Genomic DNA, 26446 nt, shown 5'->3' with positions numbered 1-26446 from the left:
CAGCAGCAGCAATGAACTGAGGCCCAGGGGGCTCAAGGAATAAACTCAGTGTCACAGAACTGTGACAGCGTCCTCGATCCCAAGTGGTCCAGCTTTTGCAAACTGACCCTCAACTTCAAACTCTGATAGTTCTCAAGCGTGGGAGGCAAGCAGGGCATTTTCTCTAGGGAAGGCATTGCAGGGCAAGGGGCTTTCTGATGAAAGACCTGGTGTCTGTGAGCAGCCAACTCTTGGATTAAACACAGGTTTTGTGTTGGGTATCGTGGGCGTGCCTCTACCCTTGTTGTGGAGCCAGGTCACTCTCTCAGTGAGCTCACCAGAGATGGGGAGACTAAGAGCCTAAGTCTAAGAGAAGCAGCTTCCTCCTTGAGGCAAAAGTGCCAACGATCTCCATCATCCACCACCCAATCACCCATGAACGAAGTGGGCCTATTTCCCAAGTTGAGGTCAAGTTGAGAGCTCGGTGGTGATTGAATAGATTGAACAAAATCCTTGGGCCTGTTTTCCAGAAGGAGTCAAATGTGAGAGAGTTGAATAACAGCACTCAGGTCATCTGCTGAAAGCTCCTATGTGGAACGCACTCTGCTCGCTGCTGTGCACGATTCATCTAACTTAACTCCGTGACGTCCCCCTAAGACAGAGTCTATTATTTCCTCTGAAGAGAAGCAAAATGCACAGTTCAAAAAGTTTCATTTGTCCAAAATTACCCAATGTCAGTAAGGGTCAGACCAGAATTCACTCCCAGGGCCACTTTCGTCCACAGTCTCGCCTTTAACTAGTGCACCCTCTTGCCGTTCAGGCAGTTGGAAAGATGATGGCCTCAACACGCAGACAACGGGTCTAGGAAACGCCCGGTGCTCACACCCCAGTAAATATCCCAAATATTTGACTGTACGTGATCCATTTCCCATGCTATTCTCCCCAGGTGGTCCATACGGGCTTGTCTACCTGCCTCTGTCACCATCTGTGATGCTCAGCAGAAGCTAAGAATCTGGGTACGATTAGGAAGACCGCCCCGAGAACACCTTGACCACTGCTTAGCTTTTTAAACTAATGACAACAACTCATGCTTCCTCTCCACCCCCCGTGACACCGCCACCTCATTCCACCCTGGGAACCCCCAAGGCTACAGGAGTGGCGAGGGGCTCCAGCCAGAGGAAAACCACTTCTTCTAGATCAGTGGTTCTCAACCTATGGGTCCTGACCCCTTTGGAGGGGTCAACCAACCCTTTCACAGGAGTCGCCTGATTCATAACAGTAACAAAATTATAGTTATGAAGTAGCCACAAAAATAATGTTATGGTTGGGGGTCACCACCACATGAGGACCTGTACTGAAGGGCCGCGGCATTGGGAAGGCTGAGAACCCCTGCTCTAGGTGGACTACTCAGAGTGTGAGAGGCTTGCATCTGGCAAACTGCCCAATGTCACGCTGCTTTGATTGTCTGAAATTGTTTCCTCCTTGCTCTCCTGTATGATTTTATAAAGTTATTTTGGGAACTATCAGTTCAAGTCAATTCTTCAAGTGGGAATAGAGAGGGTCTAGTAAGTCCAGTTGTGCCACAGGTTTTCAGAGACAAGGAACAGCCACCCACGGGAGAGGGAGAATGGAGTTTTGGGCCCATGTCAGAGGTTCCGTGGGGCCTTTCTAAGGAACATACTTGCCTTACCCTTCAGAACACGGGGCAAATGGCTTGGAGGGTGAAACTAGTACTTTGAAAGGGGTCTTCCCTGGACCCAGGCCCCTTGTTCCTCTGACTACTCCATTTCTGCCTGGGCCACAGGCTTTTGGTTGACATTTTTTCAGTTCCTACCTGTCGTTTTCCCACCTTCTAGATGGCAGAGACCTTAGCTATTTAGCAAACCCCAGTGTAAATATGGTGACCTGGTGGTGAAAGCACTCCAGCATGAACCCAAGGTCAACAATTTGAACCCGTCGCTGCTTCAGAGTAGAAGTATGTGCAGTTGGCTTCGGTCAGGAGTAAACCGCCTCGGAGACCCTGTGTGGTAGCTCGACTCCGCCCCCTAAGGTTGCCATGAGTCAGAATCCACTCAGTGGCAGTGGGTTGAATTGGAGCTTAATGCGACTGTACGGAGCCCCTGTGGTGCACTGGGCTGCTAATATAAAGGTTGGAAGTTCAAGACTGACTCAGTAGCTCTGCAGAAGCCACCATCCCGACAGTGTGCACACAGAGAATGCAGTGGGGGGATCGATGTTCACATTCTCCCAAGTTGGAGCCTCAGGTTCAATTCCCATCAAATGCACCTCCTATGAGCGCCACCCATCTCTCCATGGGGGCCGGTGTGCAGCTGTGATGACGGGCCCAGAACAGCCACCAGCTCCTGGTTTTAAGCACCCCACACTTTTTCACCCCAGGGAACCTAGTTTCCCCCAAGTGGCATTCTACTAAGATGAGGTTAATAGAAATTTTGTATTTCTATTATTTCAGGCACCAAAAACCGTTCTGACACTGATGACATTTGAGCTCCCGAGGATGCCAAGGCAGCAAGAGAAAGTGTGCGACGTCCCCCTTCTCAAGTACATGAGCAACACGATGCCAGGCCCTGTGGGGTCAGGGCCACGGCCTGCATGGTAGTGATGCAGAGATGAGCCAATACAATACAAAGTTTTCCAAAAGTCCTAAAATTCCACTAAGGAACTAGAGACCCAACAAACCAAGCTCACTGCCATCTAGTCGATGCGGCCTCCTAGTGACCCCCAAGAAAGACAGAATTGCTCTGTGGGTTTTGAGACGATTACTCTTTCCAGGGGTAGAAAGCCCTGTCTGCCTCCTGAGGAATGGCTGGTGGCTTCGAACTGCTGACCTTGAAGTTAGGAGTCCAACCAGGACTCCGCGAAGCCAGTGGAAAAGCCTGTCAACGTTTCTCCGTAGGACCGATGTGGTCCCATTCATGGCCGGTGCCCAGAAACAGCAGCCAAGGGGAATTGCAACGACATTCCCTGTGAATATCGGGCCCATCTTCAGGCCACCATTTCAGAAGCTGCGAAGCCAGCATTTGCTGGCTGAAAATCTGCTCAATCAATGGAAGGAGCCATGGCAAACCAGGCCTGCGCTCCCCCGCGCCTTTCCTCTCCCAGAACTTTTGGAATATTTAGTGGCATCATTTATTGATAAACTCTGACCAGGTGTTAATGGAAAAGCTGCCCTGGAGGACAGAGTGGAGAATTTTAAGAAAGCTTGAAGACCGAAAGGGAATATCTATTTCTCAAGAGAGTTCATTTTTAACGATTCGTGAGTGAGGTCATAAACGCATCTACACTAAAGCCAGGCAGGGGTATGGGAAAGGGCTTTCAATCCAAAGAATGTCTCCAAGGCATTAGCATGCTGTGTGAGACATGAGTCCATGTGGCCAGTCTCCAGGGCTCTGGGCAACGCCTTAGAAGTTGAATCTCAGACTCAGCCTTCCCCAGACTCACACCACCACCCAGCCCTCGCCACCGAGCAGCTGCAGCTGGAACTCTGAGAGGGCACCACCATCTCTGATGCCTCTGCCTCCCAAATGAACCCATCCTGCAAGACCCATTGGCTCCATCTTCTAAATCCATCTTGACTCCTTCACCTCTCTCCAGTTCTAGGCTCTGGTTCTTCATAGCTCACCCTACGAGAGGGGGATCTAGAAAGTTCATGGACAAAAAAAAAAACTCATTATCTTTGCATTCCATGTTCTATAAACTTTCCAAATGCCCCCTCTTAGCACAGATTCATTTGTTTGGTTTTCTGTCTTGTTCCCTTCAATGGACCCCCCCCCCCTTGCATTCCATGTTCTATAAACTTTCCAAATGCCCCCTCTTAGCACAGATTCCTTTGTTTGGTTTTCTGTCTTGTTCCCTTCAATGGACCCCCCCCCCAACCCAGGAGGACCAAGACTGGATCAGCCCTCCTCCCCTTAACACAAAAAATCACCCAGGATGGATGACCTTCTTCCCCACCCTGTCCAGGCCACCGCCACCACACGCCTGGGCTCCAGGATGGCCTTCCTTATAGGACCCCTGACTTCATCACCCTTCACAATTAATTTGTCTCTGTGGGCAGCCATGGTGATGATCTCGCCATTGAGACTATTGTGGTTATTGCTGGGTGCCCTCACAGTGGCCTCATGTGACAGAGTAGGCATGGCCCCATGGGGTTTCTAGGCTGTGACATTGACACAAGCAGATTTGCAGGTCTTCCTCGGAATAGCCATTGGGTGAGTTCAAATGATCAGCCTTTTGGTCAGCAGACAAGAACGTAACCACGGTCCCATTGGGGCTCCTTAAGTAAAATCATATCCCTCCCCAAAGAACCCCCACCGATCTCAGTCACTTATGGTATCACCAAAGGCACTCACGGTTAGGACCTGGCTCACCTCAGGCCACTCTTTCCCCATGCTCCGTGTACTCAGGACACACAGGAATCAGAGGCTGCTTCCCCCTGCAGAGCCAATGCACCTGCTGCCTCCTCTCCTTCCCACCTTGTTTATCTAGAGAACCCTAGGGTGCTGAGCTTGGATGTCAATTTGTACCTGGATGAATGTGTTGAAATGGACTCTGACCAACCCATCAGGTCACAGCTTGATGATACCTCCTTGTGGATGTGGTTTTTACATCCTGGCCCATCAGGCCTGGAGGACGATATCTCCCTCTGAACAGCCAATAGACAGAGTGGATGATAGGGCTGATCCCACTATGAGACACACCATCCTTTGATGGCCCATGGCCTTAAGGGGGACAACACTGGAGACTCAGGGCCGGGACTGGCCCAGACTGACCCTGTGACACTGAGGCAAACCACTAAAAGTGTGTGGCAGAGCAACCGTGGGAGCAGAGCAGGGAGCCCTGAGGGAGTACAAAGGACAGACTCTGGGGCCAAAGCATGGTACCCCATTGGACCTGACTGAAAAACATGCCTAGAGATCACAAATCAGACTTTGATCTATTTACAGGTTTTTCTTTAAAAATTTTTTTCTTTTAATTTATTCTTCTATGGGTAATTGGTTTCCTTTTTTGTTGTCATCGCTGTGTTCTCACTCATCGCCTATCTTGCTATGACTTGATTTTTGGTGCATATTATTATCTCTACAGATATATCTAGATAAGATAGACTAGATGAATAGTCTAGAGGAGAAAACAACGGGACCAATGGTTCCGGGGGTACAAGGGAGAAAGGGGGGAGGGGGTAAGAGGTGGTACTGACCAACCCAGGGACAGGGGAGCAATAAGTGATCGAAAATTAGTAGCCAGGAGGGTGTGAGAAGCCTGGTAGGGATTCAGCAAGGGCAAGGTAACCGAGAGAGAAATTACTAAAACCCAAATGAAGGCTGAGCATCATGGTGGGACAAGAGGAAAGTAAATGGAAATAGAGGAAAGAACTAGGTGACAAAGGGTATTTACAGTGGTCTAAAGACTTGAATGTACATATGTAAATATATTTATATAAGAGGTGGGGAAACAGATCTAGGTACATATTTTATAGATTTAGTATTAAGGCAGCAGATGGACATTGAGCCTCCACTCAAGCACTTACTCAATCCAAGAACACGTTGTTTTATTAAATTGGTATTCCAGAATGCACACCTTCCTGACACGATTGCTGAAGAAAAATGTGTGCATAAGCAAATGTGGTGAAGAAAGCTGATGGTGCCCAGCTACCAAAAGATATAGCATCTGGGGTATTAAAGGCTTGAAGATAAACAAGCGACCATCTAGCTGAGAAGCATAAAAGCCCACATGGAAGAAGCACACCAGCCTGTTTGACAACAAGGTGTAGTAGGGACCAGTTATCAGACATCAAAGATCTGAAAATCATATCAATGGTGCCCACCTCTCTGATATGACCAATGAAGACAAATGTGTACATAAGCAAATGTGGTGAAGAAAGCTAATGGTGTCCAGCTAGCAAAAGATATAGCATCTGGAGTCTTAAAGACTTGAAGATAAACAAGTGGCCATCTAGTTCAGAAGCAACAAAACCCACATGGAAGAAACACACCAGCCTGTGTGACCACGAGCTGTCGAAGGGATCAGGTATCAAGCATCAAGGAACAAAAAATCATATCATTGTAAATGTGGGTGAGTGCAGAATGGAGACTCAAAGCCCATTGGTAACCCCCTTACTGAAGGGGTGTGGAGGAGATGAGCCAATCAGGGTGCGGGTAGCAACGATGAAACATATAACTTTCCTCTAGTTCTTAAATGCTTTCTCCCTCCAACTATCACGATCCCAATTCTACCTTACAAATCTGGCTAGACCAGAGGTTGTACATAGGTGCAGATGGCAACTGGAAACACAGGGACCAGTGGTGAGAGGGGCGATGCCTGGAGGGTGGAGAGAATATGGAGTAGAAAGGGGGAACTGATGACAAGAATCTATGTATTGCCTCCTCCCTGGGGGGTGGACAGCAGAGAAGAAGGCGGGGGAAGACGTCGAACAGTGTAACATATGACAAAATAATAATAATCTACGAATGATGAAGGGTTCATGAGGTGGAGGGAGGGGGGAAATGAGTAGCAGATATTAAGGGCTCAAGTAGAAGGCAAATGTTTTGAGAATGATGATGGCAACAAATGTACTTATGTTCTTAATACAATGGATGTATGTATGGATTGTGATAAGAATTGTACGAGCCACCAATAAAAATATTTTTAAAAATAAAAGAAACATCGGGAATCCTGCCAGCCCCAACCCTCTTTCTCGCCCTTCGCCTTTCTGCTTGCTTGGATTCTGGGTCTGCCCCCATGAGGGCCACTGAATCTAGGGGTTGTAGGTGCCCTGCCATGTCTCCACCGACCTTGGATCCATGAGGCTCTCAATCCACAGGTCTGTGATCTCTCTGCCTCCTGCGTCATGTTTCTGCATCACTGGCCAGCAACTGTGTGAGTCTAACCAGGACTCCAGCTAACATCAGACCCATGAACTTGAGTTGGACTGGGCTAGGTTACCTTCTTCATATAAAATTACTTCTTGATATAAAGTTCTTCCTTAGACATTTATGAGTCTCCCTGGCTTTGTTTCTCTAGACAAGCCAGCCTAAGACAAGCCCATTCCTCTGACCTAAGGTCCAGCACAGACCTCACCTTGCCTGACTGCTCTAAGTAGGCCCCATATCCCTGTCACTCTCTCTTCTCTTGCATTTATTAACATGCACACCTTCTCTCACTATCTGACATTACAGTACTCTGTGCCCCTCTTGCTAATTAAGCATTCTGGGGACCCTGACACACAGCTGGCACTCAACCCTGTATCTATTAAAGGGAAGGGTGAGTAGCACCTTGAGGTAGGTGTGGATTGAGCACCAGTCCTGGAAGCATAGTCTTTGCGAGACCCTGCACAATTACATAGCACTCATGAACTACGCATGCCTACATGGCGAGTACTGGCCCATGCTGAAAATGGAATGTCCCCCAAAGCTGGCCACTATCCCAGGAGCTTCCCCTTGTGCCGTCTGGGAAGTTAATGTCTCAACCGCCTAAGCAGCAAGATTGAACTCGGCCTGAAGATGTTTCATGGGAACCCAGGCAGGGTCACGTCATCCTGAACTATATCCCACGGACCATTTGCTTTGTAGCTGTCTCTCGGCTGTCCCATAAGCCTGCAATCCACGCTGCTCAGCAGGAGGAGCAGGAGGTTGCCAGGAGAATCCTAAATCCGGGAACAGCTCCTAAGAGAGGGGAAGCACATGAGCCGTCAAGGGTCTGTAGGGGAGAGAAGGCATCAGTATGCTCCCCAGAGGCCCTCTCCTGTGCAGACTTATCAGAGCAGAGGAAGCATTTGCCTCTGGTTGGAAACTATGGGCTTGGAGCTAAAGCAGAGCTTTTAACAAGCTGGTATTAAGAGGTGGCGGGGGCTGAGACAAGAAACAGTTTGGATGTCGTAGAGATTAAGATTCTCATTACAACACGGACTTCTGTGATCCAAGGAGAGATTCTGTCAGCCAGGTTCTCCTAGGAATCTTCCAGAATCTCCTGAGAAAAGGTAAGGGTCACATACCTGAAAAGCACAGGACAATAAGCAGAAATGGCAGTAGGCCCCCCAATGAGGCACCAGCGAAATAGAGATGGGTGTGTGCAGGGCTAGAGGGCAGGGAAAGACTTGATTGAGGGCCTCTCTTAAACTCAGATAGCACGGTTGTGTAGTGAGCTTCCAAGGACTATGGGTGGGAGACACATCTCTTAACACAGATGCCCAGTCATGGGCCAATGGCCATTCCCAGGGGGCCACTGATGATGATCTCCAGGTATTGAAAGAGTGAGATCGAAATTCTGAGAGGGGACACAATGGTAAAGTCACTATTACACTGAATCTCTGCAGGGGGTCCTTCTAGGGCCTTCATTATACAAGGTCTGGGACAGCAGAGACATTTCTCAGGCACAATAGACTAGACAGACACCTGAGATCATCCGAGAGCCTCAGGTCATAACCCAGAGGGCACATAGCTATAGCCACATCAATAGGGGATCCAGTAGGATGAACTCATATCTGGAATACTGGCTGGTTTCTAGAGAGTAAGGATATCTCTTGGGCAAACATAAAATGCAGTTCCCCTAAATGGCCTAAAATTGCAGCAGAGAAGATGCTGTCAGACAATGAGTCAGACAATGGCCTTTTAGTTCTGGGGAAGAAAATGGTGTTTGTGGGCCTGTCAGATCCATCGCAGCAGAAGTGGAAAGAGTCCTTGTCATTAAAGCATTATAATTGGGCCAAAATGAGAATAGGAGAGTTGAAGGACAAGGGTGAGACAATAGGTATGCTGTTTCTTGAGGCTGTGGCAAGCTATACACAGCCCACACATAGCTATACGTAGTGATGGCTATTTAGGGTGATGGAGCTCTGGGGGTGCACTAGTTAAATACTAGAGGCAAACTGAAAGGATGGGCGTCCAAAGCCACTAGCTTCTCTATAGAAGAAGAGATCTAGCAGTCTTCTCTGGCCAAGATCAGAGGCTAGGAAACCCTCTAGAGCAGCTCTGCTCCATCCGACAGGGGGACCCTGGAATCAGCTCAAAAGCACACTACAATGACTTGGGTACCTGAGGATTACCTAGGACTAGGTATCTTCCATGCCACCCATGGGATGTCCAATCTCGAGAATGCGAGCAAACCTGACTGGCATCACAGTTAGCCCCACTCATTGTGACCATCATCCTCATGCAGGTCCTCTAGGATCCCCCTCCCCCCACCCCCGAACCATGCTATCAGTATCAATAGGTATGCCGTCATTCCAAGGACCCACACCAAAGTCATGCCCCTCTGAGGCTTCATGAACTCAAGATCCACAGCTCCCTATTGAAACATCCGCAAGCATCTTGGCTTCAGTACAGCCATGAGAAAACTTCAAGGGGAAAATGGATGGGCACGGAGGGGTGGAACCTTTGTGAGGACTCTTGACACTGCACTATAAATGCTAACCACTCTGAGAAATCTCTTCCCATGCCCTACATCGGACGATGCGTGTATTTAAATCGATCTTGTAGGAATTAATAACGTTGGAGTCCTTTTCCCTGTGAGGGAACAGGGTACTAATTTGCTCCATGTTTGGGGGGTGTTCTTTTTTTGAATTGCAGAAGATTCTATCCAAAGCATTCTAATTCTTCCATTTCAGTGGTCTGAATCCCACTAATAAACAATCAGGACTTTAGACTCTTAATAATGGAGAGAGATGGGAACGAAGATGTTTTGCTACTCTCGGCAAATTCCGGTAGGTGCAGCCTGTTGAACAGGCTGGCAAAATTATGGATTTATTCAGGACTGATTGCATTGGGTATGTAAGCATTTTTGAAGGATGAAAAGGGAGCGAGCGCGAGAGATGTTTGCGAGCCGAATGAATAGGGTGGATTGTGCGCCGTGGGCTGGCACAGAGTGAGGCTGTGATGGGAGGAGGTACCGAACTTACTGCATGGATGAGCGAGGACCCGGACCTCGTCCACGGCGATGTAGCCAGGATGGCCCTTCAAAGAGACGGATTCAAATATCACCTGCAACATACAGGGTGGGAGTCAATTTCGCAGAAGCGGTTGTAGGCATTCATCATCCTGGGAGCAGCCAACCCCCAAACCCTTTCTCTTTCGCTTTCTCTTCAGAACCAACCAGAGACCTGACATTAGAACAGGGCACGACCCTGGCCGCTGGTATTGGCTTGAATTTTCAAAACAAGCTAAAACGGTCAAGCTCGAGTGACGAGATAAAGGAAAACCCAGCCACGTGGAACATAATGGATTTCAGACATAATGCTTGGACACAGAAAAAAAAACAACCCACCTTCCCTTTGCATGTGGTTTCTGGGGAAGCACAGAAAAGGGTTATGTCTGAACATCCCAATTTTCTTATGAAGGTTGAGGAAGAAGCTTACTTGGGAAGGTCCATCGTGATCTCATTCTACATACTTCATGCACGTATTACATAGGAATTTCTTCATAACACCACTTGAAAATAAGCCCTATGCTCCCTCGTTGGCATCCAGGAAGCAAGTGTTTTAAAATCTCCACTCTGGCTGCCACCCTTCCCGGTGGTTTTGGATTTTATAGTTAACTGGATGGCTTGAATTTTATACCCCCTCTACCTTTACCTAGGCAAAACGGTGGAGCCCCTGGAGAGCATCGTTGACCTCCCAAACACCACAGGTCTTCTTCACCAGTCAGTCACATACACAAACGTGCCCCTTCTCATTCTACAAAGTCAAAATTCTGTCCGTTGTAATTTGTCACAGCCTCCTCCCCGACAGTTCTTTCCCAACTCATCCCTCTTAGAGTGGCTCCTCTGCCTCCCATCGCGCCTGCCTAGACCTTTCTGAATTCTCAGGAGCTCCATCAGGTTGGACAACCCCCAGAACCACTCAAATGCAACCACGATTCCTTTGTCCTCCTTTTTTGTGTAAAATGATTTCATTGGGAGCTCATATAACTCTTACAACAATCCATCCATCCATCCATCCATTGTGACATGCACATTTGTACATGTGTTGCCTTCTTCATTCCCAAAACATTTGCTTTCTACTTGAGCCCTTGGTATCAGCTCCTCATTTTTTCCCCTGCCCTCTCCTACCCTCCCTCCCTCACGAACTCTTGATAATTTATAAATTATTATTGTTTTCCATGTCTTACATTGTCTGACTTCTCCCTTCACCCACTTTTCTGTAGTCCATTCCCCAGGGAGGGGGTTATATGTAGATCCTTGTGATCAGTTCCCCATTTCTCCACTGGCCTTCCCCTTACCCTCGTGGTATCACTACTCTCATTATTGGTCCTGAGGGGTTTATCTGTCCTGGATTCCCTATGTTTCCAGCTCTGATCTGTATCAGTGTACATCCTCCGGTCTAGCCATATTTGTAAGGTAGAACTGGGATCATGATAGTAGAGGGAAGGAAGCATTAAAGAACTAGAGGAAAGTTGTATGTTTCATCGTTGCTATCCTGCACCCTGACTGGCTTGTCTCCTCCCTGCGACCCTTCTGTAGGGGATGTCCAGTTGCCTACAGATGGGCTTTGAGTCACCACTCCGCAAGTCTCCTCAATCACAATAATATGACTTTTGTTCTTTGATACCTGTTACCTGATCCTATCAACACTTCGTGATCAAACAGGCTGGTGTGCTTCTTCCATGTGGGTTTTGTTACTTCTGAGCTAGATGGCCGCTTGTTTACCTTCAAACTTTTAAGACCACAGACACTATATCTTTGATAGATGGACACCATCAACTTTCTTCACCACATTTGCTTATGCACCTGCTTTTTCTTCAGCAATCATGTCGGGAAGGTGAGCATCATGGAATGCGAGTTTAATAGAACAAATGTTCTTGCATTGAGGGAGCACTTGAGTGGAGGCCCAATGTCCATCACTACCTTAATACTAAATCTATAAATATATGCACATAATTCTATTTCCCCATCATCATATATAAATCTATTTTCATATGTGCATGCCTGTATTTAGACCTCTACAAATGCCCTTTGCCTCCTAGTTCCTTCCTCCATTTCCTTTAACTTTCTTCTTGTCCCACCATCATGCTCAGCCTTCATTTTGGTTTCAGTAATTCCTCTCGGTTACATTGCCCTTGATCAAGCCCTACCAGGCCTCCTACACCCTCCTCGCCATCGATTTTAGATCACTTGTTGTTCCCTTGTCCCTGGGGTTAACACCTACTTTCTTTCCCCCTCCTCCCCCTCTCCATGTCCCCTGGGAATGGTCAATCTCATTTTCTCCTGCAAATGGTTTATCCCGCTTATGTCATCTAAATGGACCTTCAAGGATAATAATATGCACAAAAACAAAACAAAGCAACAAAAGAAAACAAAACAACAATGACAACAACAAAAAAACCAATGACAAAAAAGAGAAAAGCCTGTCTTTGTGAAGTTCATCATAGACCTGCCTTCTCCACTCCGGCATCTCACACAAATGTCTTCTTTCAACAGTTATCCGTTCACTCCCAACAGAGTCTGCCTGGACTATTTTGAAGAGGCCAGGCAAGAGATGGGCTGAGCTCTAACTTCCTACCCATTGATCTGACCCACAGCCACACCTACCTCCACCTCCTCTTTAGGAGGCTCACTTCTGCTCTTGATCCCCAAGCAGCTTCTTTGGAGACCTGGTGGCATAGTGATTATGTGTTGGGTTGCTAACCTCAAGATCAGCAACTTGAACCCACCAGCCATTCTCATGGAGGAAGATGAGACTTTCTACTCAAGATTTAGAGTACTCTGAAACGCACAGGGGCAGGTCTACCCCTGGGCAGGGGGAGGTCCACAGGGATCAGAATTGACTCAATAGCCGTGAGTTTGGCGTTGGGTTTTGTTGTTGTTGTTTGAGGGAGGTTGGTTCCTAATTATCTTTCCTTCTCCTTCTCCTCTATTATTCCAATCCTCACTCTCTATCCATGTCCTTGACCGATGCACAAGCTTGGGCTTCTCACAGTCTTTAAAAACTACCATTTGGCAGTAGGTTCTTGTCTAATATTTCTCTAATGTACACTATTAATTCTTAAAATCTTAACCAAATTTACCTCCTGAAGTCCCCTAAAATTTTTCTTTTTTTTAAAAACTTAAATCATTTTATTGGGGCTGTCCACCTTTTATAACCATCCAAACACCACTTGTATCGAGCACATTTGTACGTATGTTGCCATCATTTCCAACAGTTTCTTTCTTCTTGAGCCCTTGAGTGAAGACTGCCTGTCTTTAGCAGTGCGCTCTGATAAGAACTGTCTGTGTGAGATCAAACTGACAGCAGCAAGTCTAAAGACCAGGCAGAACGCTAGGGGCATATGAGTCTATGTGAATAAGGAAAGGACAGAGGGTGGAAATGGTTTCACCACTTGGAGAGTGTCATCAATGTCACCGAACTGGACACACAGGACTATTGTACTTGTGCCTGATTTGCTGGGTATATTGTCAACGATAACAAAATCAATAAAATTTCAAGAGAAACAGGACATGCGTAGCAAGTATACTGGAAAGAAGAGCATGGATGCATTACAACTGTAATAAAGATGACAAGAGTAAGAAAAGCATACTGCTGTTGTGACAACAAGTATCAATGGGTTAAAATAGAGAGAAGTCCTCAGATTGTCTAAATAAACAAAACCTAATTGCATATTATGAGATAAACACCTAAAACAGAATGACTCGGTAACCTTAAAAATAACAAGTTGAACAAAGACATAATAAAGGAATGCAAATAAACAAAGAAGAGGTTGTTCTAAAAATAACATTCAAGCAACAAAATAGAATGGTCATAAACAAAGAAACCCCACTAAGTGGGCCACAATGGTCATTTTAAAAATCCAGGAGTCGAGCGACTTCAAAGGAGAAAATGACAGACAGAAATAGTGTTTGCAGATTTTAATCTGTTTCAGGTTCTAACCAAACAGGGAAAAAAACATTAAGTATTCATACACTATACAATATAATGTATTTACCAGATATATGCTAATGCTTACAGAGAGAACAGAACTTTCGTTCAAGAATCCATGTGTTATTTACAAACAGATCATATAACAGGCTCCTGTATAAGCTCCATCTATGGGTCAACGAGGAAATGCTATAGGGTTTGATGGTATATTTTCCAACTAAATTCACTAGAAATCAATAACACAGCTTACAAATCAACTTCTTAAAAGTTATCCAAAACACAGGGAATGCAGGACTAAGAAGGAGAGTAGCAATACCAGGAGGGGAAGGGGAAGGTGGGGGACCAAGAGGGAACCTATCACAAGGATCTACATACAACCCCCTCCCTGGGGGATGGACAACAGAAAAGTGGGCGAAGGGACACGACAGTCAGTGTAAGACATGACAAAATAGCAATAATTTATAAATTATCAAGGATTCATGAGGGAGTAGGGGCAGGGAGAAAGGGAGGGAAATGGGGAGCTGATACCAAGGGCTCAAGTAGAAAGAAAATGTTTTGAGAATGATGATGGCAGCAAATACACAAATGTGCTTGATGCCATGGGTGTATATATGGATTGTGACAAGAGTTGTAAAAGCCCCCAATAAAATGATTTCAAAAAGAAAAAATATATATATAGCACAAAAAAGAACAAAAAATAAGTTATCCAATATTTACCTAAAGGACAAGAGGTCAGAGTATGCTTTGTATGGCAATGCCAACAACAAAATGAATGAAAAATTAAAAGTCAGAGGACAAGAGGGATGTGAGAATAATATTTGTAATATAGAGGAGTAAGTTAAAAATAATGTATTACTACTAGAGCTATATGCCATACAAGGATGGGTTCATTCCAAAGGTGATATGTTGAAACATGTCTGTACTATCAGTAGATGGCTGGAGTCAAATTCTCTCAGGAAAACCATTGTTTGTCTTACTCTCATTAAACTGACTGCATTAATTGTCATTGAGTTGATTCAGAATCACAGTGACCTTCAAGGGCAGGACAGAAGTGTCTCAGTGGGTTTCTAAGACTGTAACACTTCACAGGAATAGGAAGCCCCAACTTTTTCCCAGAGAGGATGATGGACTGGATTGCTGGCCTCGTGGTTAGCAGCCCAGTGTGTAATCCGGATGCCAGGAAGGGCCTTCACTTAGTCTCTAAGTCAAAGGAACAAGCAAAGCAGTGCCTTCCGAGGGAACCTGTGCACCAGTTAAATTCAAGGCAGAAGTCATCTCAGAAAGTTATGGGGGCTGTTTTTGTCGTTTGTTTGTTTTCAATTTTTGAGATTCCAAAGTGGTCATCTTGAAAAATTTTCATGAAAGGCCCAGAATAATCACCAGGACTTAAGAGAATTTTAAAGAAGACTGTATTGGTGAGAAAAAGGCCAGGAAAGTGGTGCTGAAGAGTTTTGGTTTTGTTTGTTTTCCAACATGACAGTGAACCTGCGCATTCCTTGAGGGTAGCAAGGGCTGTCCAAGGAAACTTTTGTTGGGAAACCTTGTCCCGTTCCGCCTACAGCCCTGAACAAACAAACAAGCAAACAAAACACAATGAGTCCCAAGACACTGTCCAAGTTGCCATTTTGATATGGCGCAAATTAAAGGTACACAATTCTTCCAGAAAGAATTAATTCAAACCAAACTCACTGCTGTCCGTCCAATTCTGACTCACAGTGAACCTACAGGGCAGAGGAGCGCTCCTCAGTGGGTACCCCAGACTGCATCTTTATGGAGCAGAAAGCCTCATCTCCCACCTTCACAACAGCTGGTGGATTCGAACTGCTGACCTTGTGATTAGCAGCCTCAAGTGTCCTCCCCTGAGACACTGGGGGTCCTACTCCAGGAAGTTTTTCAAAAAACCAAACTCGCTGCCATCAAGTCCGTTCCAGCCCATAGCAACTTTATAGTAGAGGGAAGAAGACCTGCCCTGTGGGTTTCAGGAGTCTTTGTAGGAGTAGAAATCTTCTGCTCACCTTCAGGTTAGCGGCCCAACAAGTACCAGACAGGGTTACAGAGATGGACCAGTGCTTACAGAAGTGTGTAGACCCAGGATGAAGTGTATGTCAGAAAGCAACCGCTTCATAGTTGGACATTTTTTGCTTTAAGCAAAAAAACTTTTTAAAAACCTTTCATTAATAAAAGTTTCTATGGTTTTATAGCAATGCGTTTTGACTGACCCTTCTACCTGACAAATGAAAGATTTATATTCTTTTTGGTATAAAGAACTCCTGATAACCAACAAAAGAAATAAATAAAACCCTCCAAAATAAAAATTGACAAGTCATTTCAGCACATATATAATAAAAGATAAAGTAGGAATAGTAAATAATAATCTGTGAGTACAAATTTTTCAAAGTGACGCCGGGTTGGTTATAGTAGATTAATATTTTATTGTTAGCTTTTCTGGGTTTTCCCAATTTTCTACAATAAAAATGAATGATTTTTAGAATCAAACTAAAAGCTAAATATACTGTAGGTTTTATATCTGTCCGCACATCTTATTTTCCCGAAGTCATGTGCCACAGTGCAATCAACTCTGTTATACCGCTTATCAGATCACTGTTGCAATTGATTGTTCATGAATCATTCATTCTCGACACTCTTAACTGACTGAGAACAACACAGCCTCCCCTCTCAGTCCCTTTCTCTTCACTCCACATGCAGAGATTCCTCCTTAATCAACAAGTACGTGATCATTAAGATGAAGCAGAAGTGGCCAAGACAAATGGTATGTAGGAAGGACAGAGGTTGAGAGCAATTTGGGAGCACAAGAATGACGTCAACAGGCTTGGGCAGAGTGAGTTGGGGCACAAAGACACAGGCCTGCCAGGCTGGAGCGCTGGGGGCCAGATGCTATGGGATCTTCCAAGGGAGAGAAAAAAAATCCCCCAAAACACCACGTTACCATCAAGCCAATTTCAACTCCTTGTGAACCCTTGCGTTCCAAAGTAGGGCTGTTGGCTTTTGTGAAAGCAAGTGGCCAGGCATTTCTTCTACAGGGCATATGTTTGAACTGCCAACCTTTAGTTAGTAACCAAGAAGCAAACCACTTGGGACACAGAGGAACAAACCCATTAAGACGTTGTTGTTGTTGTGACTCATGGGGACTTTAAAGAACAGAACTAACCCCTGCCCACTCCTCCTCCAGCCGCAGAATTGTTATGTTAGAGGTCACTGTCGCAGACACTGAAGTCTCACTATCCTTGTTTCTAAGGAGCATTCTGACTGTACTTCTTCCAAGACAGATTTATTTGCTTCGGTGTTTTGTTGACAGCCCATGGTACTTTCGTATTCCGTGCCAGCACCAGAATTCCAATGGATCCATTCTTCTTCAGTTTCCCTGATCAATACCCAACTGTCGCAGTGAAGGAGGTGGTTTCAAATGGCATGACTTCGGTCAGGCGCACCTTAGTCCTCAAAGTAGCACCCTTGCTTTCCAGCACCCTGAAGAGGTCTGGGGCAGCAGAGTCACTGAACGCAGTGCATCCTTTGTTCTCCTGCCTCCTGCCTCCACGGGCACTCAATGTGGATCCAACAAGAGGAAATCCTTGACCGTGTCAATCTTTTCTCCATTTATCGTGTTACCTATTGGTCCAGTTGTGAGGCTTTTTGTTCGTGTTATACTGAGTAACATAATCATACTGACATCGAAAGCTCATTTTTTGCTGCTGTGTGGCACTTAACTGTGAGATGGCAATCAATAACCTAGGAAATAGATCTATCTGCCAATTACTGTAGTCGTCTACTCAACAAATAAGTGGCTTGAACAGCAAGGGTAGCTATGAAGAATAAGACATGGATGTCAGAGGTATGTTCGCGGTGGTGATGAAAACAAGTGTTTGGAAATTAAGAGGTGAGGAGTGAAGGCAGAGAAGAATCCCAGAGGAATCCAGGATGGATGATCCCTTCAGGACCAGTGCTGAGAGTGGTGCTACTGGGACAGTGGGGTAGAAAGGGGGAACCAATTACATGGATCTACATATAACCTCCTCCCTGTGGAGGCAGACAACAGAAAAGTGGGTGAAGGGAGACATCAGACAGTGTTTATGATATGACAAATAATAATTTATAAATTATCAAAGGTTCATGAAGTAGGGGGGAGCACGGATGGAGGGGGGAAAATGAGGATCTGATGCCAGGGGCTTACGTGGAGAGCAAATGTTTTGAGAATGATGAGAGTAACGAATGTACAAAGGTGCTTTACACAATTGATGTACACATGGATTGTGATAAGAGTTCTATGAGCCTCCATAAAATGATTTAAAGAAAAGAATCCCAGAGGATTTTGAAATGTGGAGTTTGGTCTATTACGTGGACTCTGGTGTCGTTCACTGAGACAGAGGAGATATGCTACGCGTATGCATGAGCAGTAGTGGTAGACCAAACTGTCCTTTGGGGACATCTAGTAAACATCAGACTGGCTATGGTGAGTCAGAAGCTGGTATAAAGTTTCAGGAGCTTGTGGGACATTTAGGATCAGAGTAACAAGTGTACATGTATGTTTTAGCACATGCATGAAATCACTTAAGGCCATGGAACTAGATGAGATGACCTTACAAGACAGAATAGAGAGTTCAGAGGAGAAGCCACATTGTAAAAATCCAATACATGGTCTTTGGGGATGGTAGAGACAACAGCAAAATTCCAGATGAAGAGGAATTATTCAGGGAAAGAACAGGATACAAGGGAGAGTGGGTGGGAATTGATGGAGTAGAATTTGAGAGGACAACAAACCAGCTAAGGTCAAAGATTCCAGTTGAAGGGACTGGTATTGACTAAAATTGGTCCCTTATCACCGAAGACTGGTAATGGTAACAATAATAACAGAGACAATAATCACAACCATGAGAGGTGGCAATGTAAGCCACTTATTATGTGGTCTCAGTCTACCACCAGCTGAATACCAGCTCAGAAAGAAAACCAGAGGTAAACTGAGGACCGGGACTCTGGCCACCCAAATTCCCACTTGGCCGAAATATGTGGCAAGGCAGAATTCTGACTCTTTCCATGAAAGTAGTGTCTCCACTACTTTGGCTTTTTGTCAAACATCTCCTGGGATCTATCCAATATCATAATTATTCCTGACTATTCCATGACTGAACACAATGTTGGTCATTGAAGAGCAGAGGGGATCACTTGCCCACAGTTCTCTCTTCATTCTTTTGCAGAACAAAGACTCCTAATAAGAACTAGAGGAACTTATCAGAATTCCAATTGGGAATTCTTTAAAAAAAATCATTTTATTGGGGGTTCCTACAGTTCTTATCACAATCCATATATACATCCATTGTGTCAAGCACATATGTGCATCTGTTGCCATCATCATTCTCAAAATATTTGCCTTCTACTTGAGCCCTTAATATCGGCTGCTCATTTCCCCCCTCCCTCCCCACTTCCCCCACCTCATGAACCCTTCATCATTCATAAATTATTATTTTTTTCATGTTACACTGTCTGACGTCTCTCCCCGCCCTCTTCTCTGCTGTCTCTCCCCCAGGGAGGAGGCTATATGTAGATTCTTGTAATCAGTTCCCCCTTTCTACCCCGCATTCTCTCCACCCTCCAGGCATCGCCACTCTCACCACTAGTCCTGGAGGTGTAATCTGTCCTGGATTCCCTGTGTTTCCAGTTGCTATCTGTACCAATGTACATCCTCTGGTCTAGCCAGATTTGTAAGGTAGAATTGCGATCATGATAGTGGAGGGAGGAAGCATTTAAGAACTAGAGGAAAGTTATATGTTTCATCATTGCTACCCTGCACCCTGACTGGATCATCTCCTCCCTTCAACCTTTAGTGGGAAGGATTGGGGGTATTGGAGGCTCAGATTTCTCAGGTTGGGGAAAGTGATGCTTTGTTAGAAACAAAGGAAATAGCGTTTTTTCTTCTTCTTTTGTTTCACTCAGAGTCAATAATTAAGAAGTGTGTACACTGAACCATTGGTTATAGCTGCTAGGGGCCATCAAACCACTTCTGACTCAGCAGCCCTCGTGGCCACAGAGCAAACAAAACACTGCCCAGGCCGGTACCATCTGCGTCCTCTTTCCTGTGTTTGAGTCCATCATTGTAGCCACTGTGTCGACCCATCTTGGGACTTTCTCTCTTCCACGGACCAAGCAGGTCTTTCTCCAGGGACCCTTCTACCTTCCTGACATCATGTCCCAAGGACGTGAGCTGAAATCTCCCCACTTTCACATCAAAAACCATTCTGGCTTCACTTTTGCTCCTTCTTCTGGCACATCGTCGTATAGCCAATATTCTTTGCCAACAGCACAATTCAAAAGGTAAGATTACAGTAGTCAACCAAATGAGAGTGAACGTGAATCCCCAGTTTCTTCTGTTCGTGTCATAAAGCTTCCTAGAGGATAACCTGCAGCCTCAGGAGGAGGCCACTGCTCCCCTGCGTTTCCAATAGGAGGTGTTGGTCACAGGATACTCGTAAGCTCCATCCGGGTCCTGCCAAGCTCCAGTTCTTGGAAACAGAAGCCAGAAGGGCACAGGAGACTTACAGGACATTTTGAGATGGAAAGGCCTACTCAGGTGTTCAGGAACATTGAGAATGGGGATCTCCAAACCAAGTTCTCCCACAGGGAAAATTAATCCAGGGCACTTTCAGAACCAGGCAGGAAATGGAAGCAGAGCTGGAGACGCGGGCATGGCGTTTGAGGGTTAGTCTGGTGCTGTCAGTGAGCAGAGAACGTGCAGTGGGACTGGGGACTGTAACAGACGACCCGTGCAATCAGTGATGCTCTAGATCAGTGCATGAAGGCAGGGTCCCTGCGATACAAGGACTGGAGATGACAGCTTAGCTGTAACTCTGACTTCTCCACGGGCCAGCCCACCCTCGGGCTACCATTGTGGACCTACTGCTTACTGCACAGAGCATAGCCCCCAGAGCCTTAGTATAGGTCTGTCGACGGTAGTGGGGGGTGCGTGACATGGAGAGGGACAATCCTCTCCCTTTGTATGAGGCGTTGGGTAGAGCCCACAGGTGGTTTCCTAAGATTCACATGCATCTGAGTCGATTGAAAAGACCACAGCTTGGGTCAGGTGTGCCTGCATCCTCAAAGTAACACCCTTGCTCTCCAATACTCTGAAGAGGTCTTTAAAGAGGCAGCATGCAGCAGTTCCCAAATGCCATCCTTCTTTTGATCTCATGATTCCTGCTTTTAGGAGCACGGATTGCGGCTCTTTTCTCCATTAATCACATGTTACCTATTGGTCCAGGTGTGAGGATTGGGTCTTCCTTACACTGAGTTTACAATCCACACTGAGGGCTGCAGTCTTCATCAGCAGGTGTTTCAAGTCCCCCTCACTTTCAGCAAGCAAAACCGTGTCATCTGCATGGCCCAGGTTGTTAATAAGTATTCCGGCAGTCTTGAAGCCACATTCTTCTTCACAGAATCCAGCATCTCTGATGACCATATATGCTTGTGAATAAGCTGAGTTTTTCAGCACATTTTTAATGCAGTTTTCGTGGTACAATTAGGTGCCTCGGCTAATATTCGGTTCGGCTAATACTCGAGTATATACGGGTCAGTTATATTTGAGTCAGTTCTGACCCATGGAGACCTTATGCACAACGCAACAAAACAAAACACTGCCCGGTCCTCCGCAATCCGGTCCTGTGTCTTTTCTCAGCATACAGTGTGAATAAGTGTGGTGAGAGGCCACAACCCTGATACACACCTTTCCTGATTTTAAACCACGCCGCCTTCCCTTGTTCCATTTGCACAACTGCCTTTTGATCCGTGTACACATTCTGTATGAGCACAACGCTCTGAAAGTCCCATTTCTCTCCAGGTTATCCATAGTTTGTTATGATCCGCAGTTGAACGCATTTGCACAGTCAATGAAACACAAGTAAACGTCTTTCTGGTACTCTCTGCTTTGAGCCAAGATCCATCTGACATCAACAATGATATTCCTTGTTCCAAATCCTCTTCTGAATCTTGCCTAAAACTCTGGCAAGCTCCCGGTCCATGTACTTCTGCCACTGGATGGTCTTCAGTAAAGTTTTACTTGTACATGATATCAATGGAACTGTTCTATAATTTGAGTATCCTATTGGGTCACCTTTCTTTGGATCTGTACAAATACAAATCTCTTACAGTCAGATGGCCAATAGTTGTCTTCAAATGATCTGAAATAAATGAATAAGTGCTTCCAGTACTTCACCAAATTGTTCAAATATTTTACTTCATAGTCCATCAATTCCTGGAGCCTTGTTTTTGGCGAATGCTTTCAGTGCAGCCTGAACTTCTTCCTTCAGCACCACTGGTTCTTGCTCTTGAAGTTGTGGACTATTGACTAGTTCTTTTTGAAGCAGTGACTGTGTATTCTTCCATTTTATTTTGATGTTTCTTGCCTCCTTCAATATTTTTCTCATAGACTCTCTCAAGATTGCACCTCGAGGCTTGAACTTGTTCTTGAGTTCTTCCTGTTCATGATACGATAAGCACATTCTTCCCTTTTGGTTTTCTAATTCTAGGTCCTTGCAGATTTCCTATAATATTTGGCTTTGTCTGCTCTCTTTCTGCTCAGGGTACATCAGTCTGTGGTTCAGGTCAGAGGGTGTCTTATCTCAACTCCTCTGGCTCCCAAACAAAGGATCTGGGCAGCAATGTTTCAAGGGGTTGTAAACATCTCCTCGGAAGATATAAGACACACAAAAAAAGATTGTTTCAACAGGATTCCTTTAAGGAGAAGGCGTTTTTTTTTTTTTTAATCTTGTATGTGTCTATAGTGCCACTAAGAGAGTCAGAACCAGGTCAGTGAGCCCTAATTATAACAAACTGGGAGGGGGTGGCTTTGACTCACTTAAAGGATAATAATATAAGAGAAGTACTCCTTCCTACACCACCCAAAGGAGGCCTGTATAAGGCAAGACCTGACAGGCTGTGGATAGCATCAAGAACGTCATACGTGAAGAAAGCAAACACTCAAGAAAGAGACTAAAGTGGACGTCAGAGGAAAGGATGACACCTCCTCTTGCTACAGCAAAGGGGAGAAGGGATGAAGAAAATGAGCTGAACAGAAGGTTTCAAAACTCAGCCTGAGAAGACCAAGTATTGTAACGGATGCACAAAGCCCTAGAGGTAGAAAACCAAAAAGGAGGGACATGCTCAACAGAGAGCCAGCAGGAAGAACTGAAGAAACGCACCAAGCCTCGAGTTGAACCAGTGAAGGACCCTGTGGGCAACACAGGCAATGGTACAGGAGGCATCGGAAGAAGGGGAAAGAATACACAGAATCGGGGTACGAAAATAATTAGCTGATATTCAACCGTTTCAAGAGGTAGCACATGGCCAAGAAGGAAGATGTCTAAATTGGGCTGAAGGCATTAGCAAAAACAATGACCCAGGAATTGACAGAATCAATTGAGATGTTTCAACAAGCTAATAAAGAAATCAATGTGAGCCCTCACTTGTCTATGCCAAGGAATTTGGTGAACTGACAGGAAAAGATCTGTATTTGCACCTATTCCAAATAAAAGTGACTTAAAAACACACACACATTAAAACTGCAAAATAGAACTAATATCGCCTGAAAAGGAATAGTAATCTGAAGCCCAGCTCATTGGGCATTTAATGTGCCCCCTGCAAACCTGAGTGCAGCAAATATTGGGAATAGATGGCAAAGGGGCGCTCTCAGCCTGGGCCTTCCTAAAAACCTGGTGCCCGTGCGCACTAATGCTTCAACACTTCTGCGTTGGGTATTATTTTAAAATATCATTATTATCACATGCAATAAATATTCTGCTGAAGGTAACTGAAACACCTGCAGTAGTACGTCAACAGGCAGCTGTCAGAAATTTAAGCTGAATTCAGAAGACAAGGCACAGAGGATATTATTGCTGATGTCACATGGAACTTGTCTGAAAGCAGAGAATATCAGAAAGATGTTTACTTGTGTTTTATAGACTATGTACAGGTATCTGTGTTAGACAAATTTGGGTTGACTAGAGAAATCCAGAGACACTCATATAAGAAAGAGATTTATATAAAAGAGTAACTACATATTAAGAAAACATCCCAGCCCAGTCCAGATCAAGTCCATAAATCTGATATTGGCCCATAAGTCCGATCCTACTCCATAATTTCTCCTTTCGACTCATGCAGTCACATGCAGTGATGCAAAGTGCAGGAAGATCACAGGCTGGTGGGTGCAAAGTCTTGTGGATCCGATGGCAGTGAAAGCATCTCAGTGCTGGTGCGGGTCTCCACCTGGCTCCTCCAGCTCTCCAAGCATGGCTCTTCAACAGGAAAGTGAATCAGAGCAAGAGAGGGTCTCACAAACCTTCTCAACAGGAAGATGAAGGCAAAGAGACAGTGTGTGGCCCACCTCTAGGGAGAAGGAGATGACATTCCCAGGATCCTCATGTGAAGTCCATGCCTGCAAGGAGGCATCAGCAGGTTGCAACCTCATCGATGGTCTAAACTTCACCCCTTCACTGTTAATACCTTCAAGTTGACATAAGATTATGTAACTACCACAGTACTCAACTGTGTGGATCACAACAAACTATGAGTAACATTGAGAATGATGGCAATCTAGAACACTCCTTGTCTCACATGAAACCTGTACAAGGACACAGAGGCATTTGTCCTAGCAGGACATTGGAAAAAGTGTGAGTCGGGGTTATAGATTTCATCATATGTATTCAATCTGGATGCTGAAGAAATAATCTGATGAACTGTGCTATATGAAGAAGAACACGGGTCCAAAATTAGAGGAAGGCTCATTAAAAACCTACTCTATGCAGATGACACAACGTTGCTTGCTGAAAGGCCAGGAGGACTTGACACACTAACTGATGAAGATCCAGGAGTGCAGCCTTCAATATGGATGAGAATTAAATGTAAAGAAAATCGAAATTCTCACAACTGGACCAATCGATAACAGCACGATAAAAGGAGAAAAGGTTGAAGTTGTCAAGGATTTCAGTTTATTTGGACCCACAATCAATTCTGAAGGAATCTGCCATCAAGAAATCAATTGAGGCAGATGTGCTGCATACGATCTTGGTTAAGAGTTAAAGAACAATGATGTCCCTTTGAGGACTAAGGTGGGCCTGTCCCCCGGCCATGGTGTCCTCAATCGCTTCGTAGGCCTGTGAAAGTTAGAGAATACATAAGGAAGGCCAGGAAAGAATGGACATATTTGGATCGCGGTGCTGGCAAAGAAAAATGAAAGTGTTATGGATTGCCAGAGAATAAGTACATTTGTCTTCCAAGGAGCACCGTCAGAATGTTCCTTAGAAGTTGAGGTAGTTAGTTTATTGTGCCAACCCGGCTGATAAACACATGTGAGGCTACTTGAAAGGCGGAGGGATAAATGGCTCCATGAGCCTCACCCTTCTAGTTCTCGGGTCTCTTGCTTTCTGATGCTCAGACCAGGGTGCAGCTGCCTTAGCCAGTTCCCTGCTTCAGCTGGCAAGGCTCACTTCCTGCAAGACATCCCTGAGGAGAAGCCACATGGACCTACCCCGATGCAGCCCTGGATGCTGGAACAGCTGTGTGGAGACCCCTGCCAGTGCTGAGATGCTTACACATTCACTGACTTGGCTTTCCTCCTGCAGTCGGTATCATTGCATCAGTTTTGTGAGATGGAGGAGAACTTCGTGGATTGGTGTCAGACATATGGGTTAATGTTGGACTTGTGGGCTTGGGAAGCACTGGGTTGGATGTTTTCTTGACGCGCACTTAACCTTTATATAAACCTCTCTCTTCTACATGAGTTTCTGTGGATTTGTTTCTTTAAAGTACCCAGACTAACACAGAAGTGAAGGTCATGAAGCTTTGTCTGAAGTACTTGAAGCATATTATCAGGAAAGAGAAGTCCTTGGAGGAGGACAGGGTTAGGAAAGTAGAGGTTCAGTGAACTAGCGGAAAACACTCAAGGAGATGGACTGAAGCAGGGGCTGCAACAATGGGCTCAAACACAAAGATTGTGAGAAGAATACAGAATTGGGCAGGGTTCTGTTCTGTTGTACAAACTCACTCTGTTGTCCCAACTCACTATGAGCTGGACCTGATCCGAAGCCACCTGTGCACAACAACGCAATCCTATAGCAGTACTCTTCTTTCATTTACCATCATCCCCCCTACTTTACAAATAAGGAAGCTAGCGTCAAAACCATCGTCTGGCTTTCCCAACATCTCTTGTTCCAACGGGTGCCTGAGCCCACCTCTCTCTACCCCCTCCATTACACTGGTGGTGGCTTGTACAATAAGTGGAGGTGGGCCAGGGCTGGGAAGAGACAGAATTCTAAATGAAGCACAAGGCACACTTAATCACAGCACACTGCAACCTCATATTTCAAGGAGTTTCATTCAAGAGTGTGAATAGCTGAAAAAATTGGCCAAACGGGGGCAGGGTGGGAACTGGAGGACTTCTCACCTGGAGGAATGGCCTCATAGAAAGGCATAGAGGTGTGCAGAATGGTTTCAGGATAATGTCAAAGAGTTAGATGTGGTGACAACAGAACCTTAATGAAAAATGATGTTGGAGGGGATACCAATGGTCACAGACAGGAAGAGTCGTTGATGCCAGGCCACAAGAAT

General features: G+C 45.4%; 1 protein-coding gene across 1 annotated transcript in view; it reads right to left on the bottom strand.

Moving 5' to 3' along the window:
• Nucleotides 1-26446, bottom strand: part of PTPRT (protein tyrosine phosphatase receptor type T) — an 890723-nt gene that overhangs the window by 755117 nt on the left and 109160 nt on the right. Inside the window, exon 4 of the mRNA XM_075527730.1 lies at nucleotides 9890-9971. Within this exon, the coding sequence (XP_075383845.1) occupies nucleotides 9890-9971 (82 nt within the window). The remainder of the gene's footprint in view (nucleotides 1-9889; nucleotides 9972-26446) is intronic.

Source organism: Tenrec ecaudatus, chromosome 12, assembly GCF_050624435.1.
Source record: "Tenrec ecaudatus isolate mTenEca1 chromosome 12, mTenEca1.hap1, whole genome shotgun sequence".
Classification (NCBI taxonomy): Eukaryota; Metazoa; Chordata; class Mammalia; order Afrosoricida; family Tenrecidae; genus Tenrec; species Tenrec ecaudatus.
This window is presented reverse-complemented; position numbering and strand designations above follow the sequence as displayed.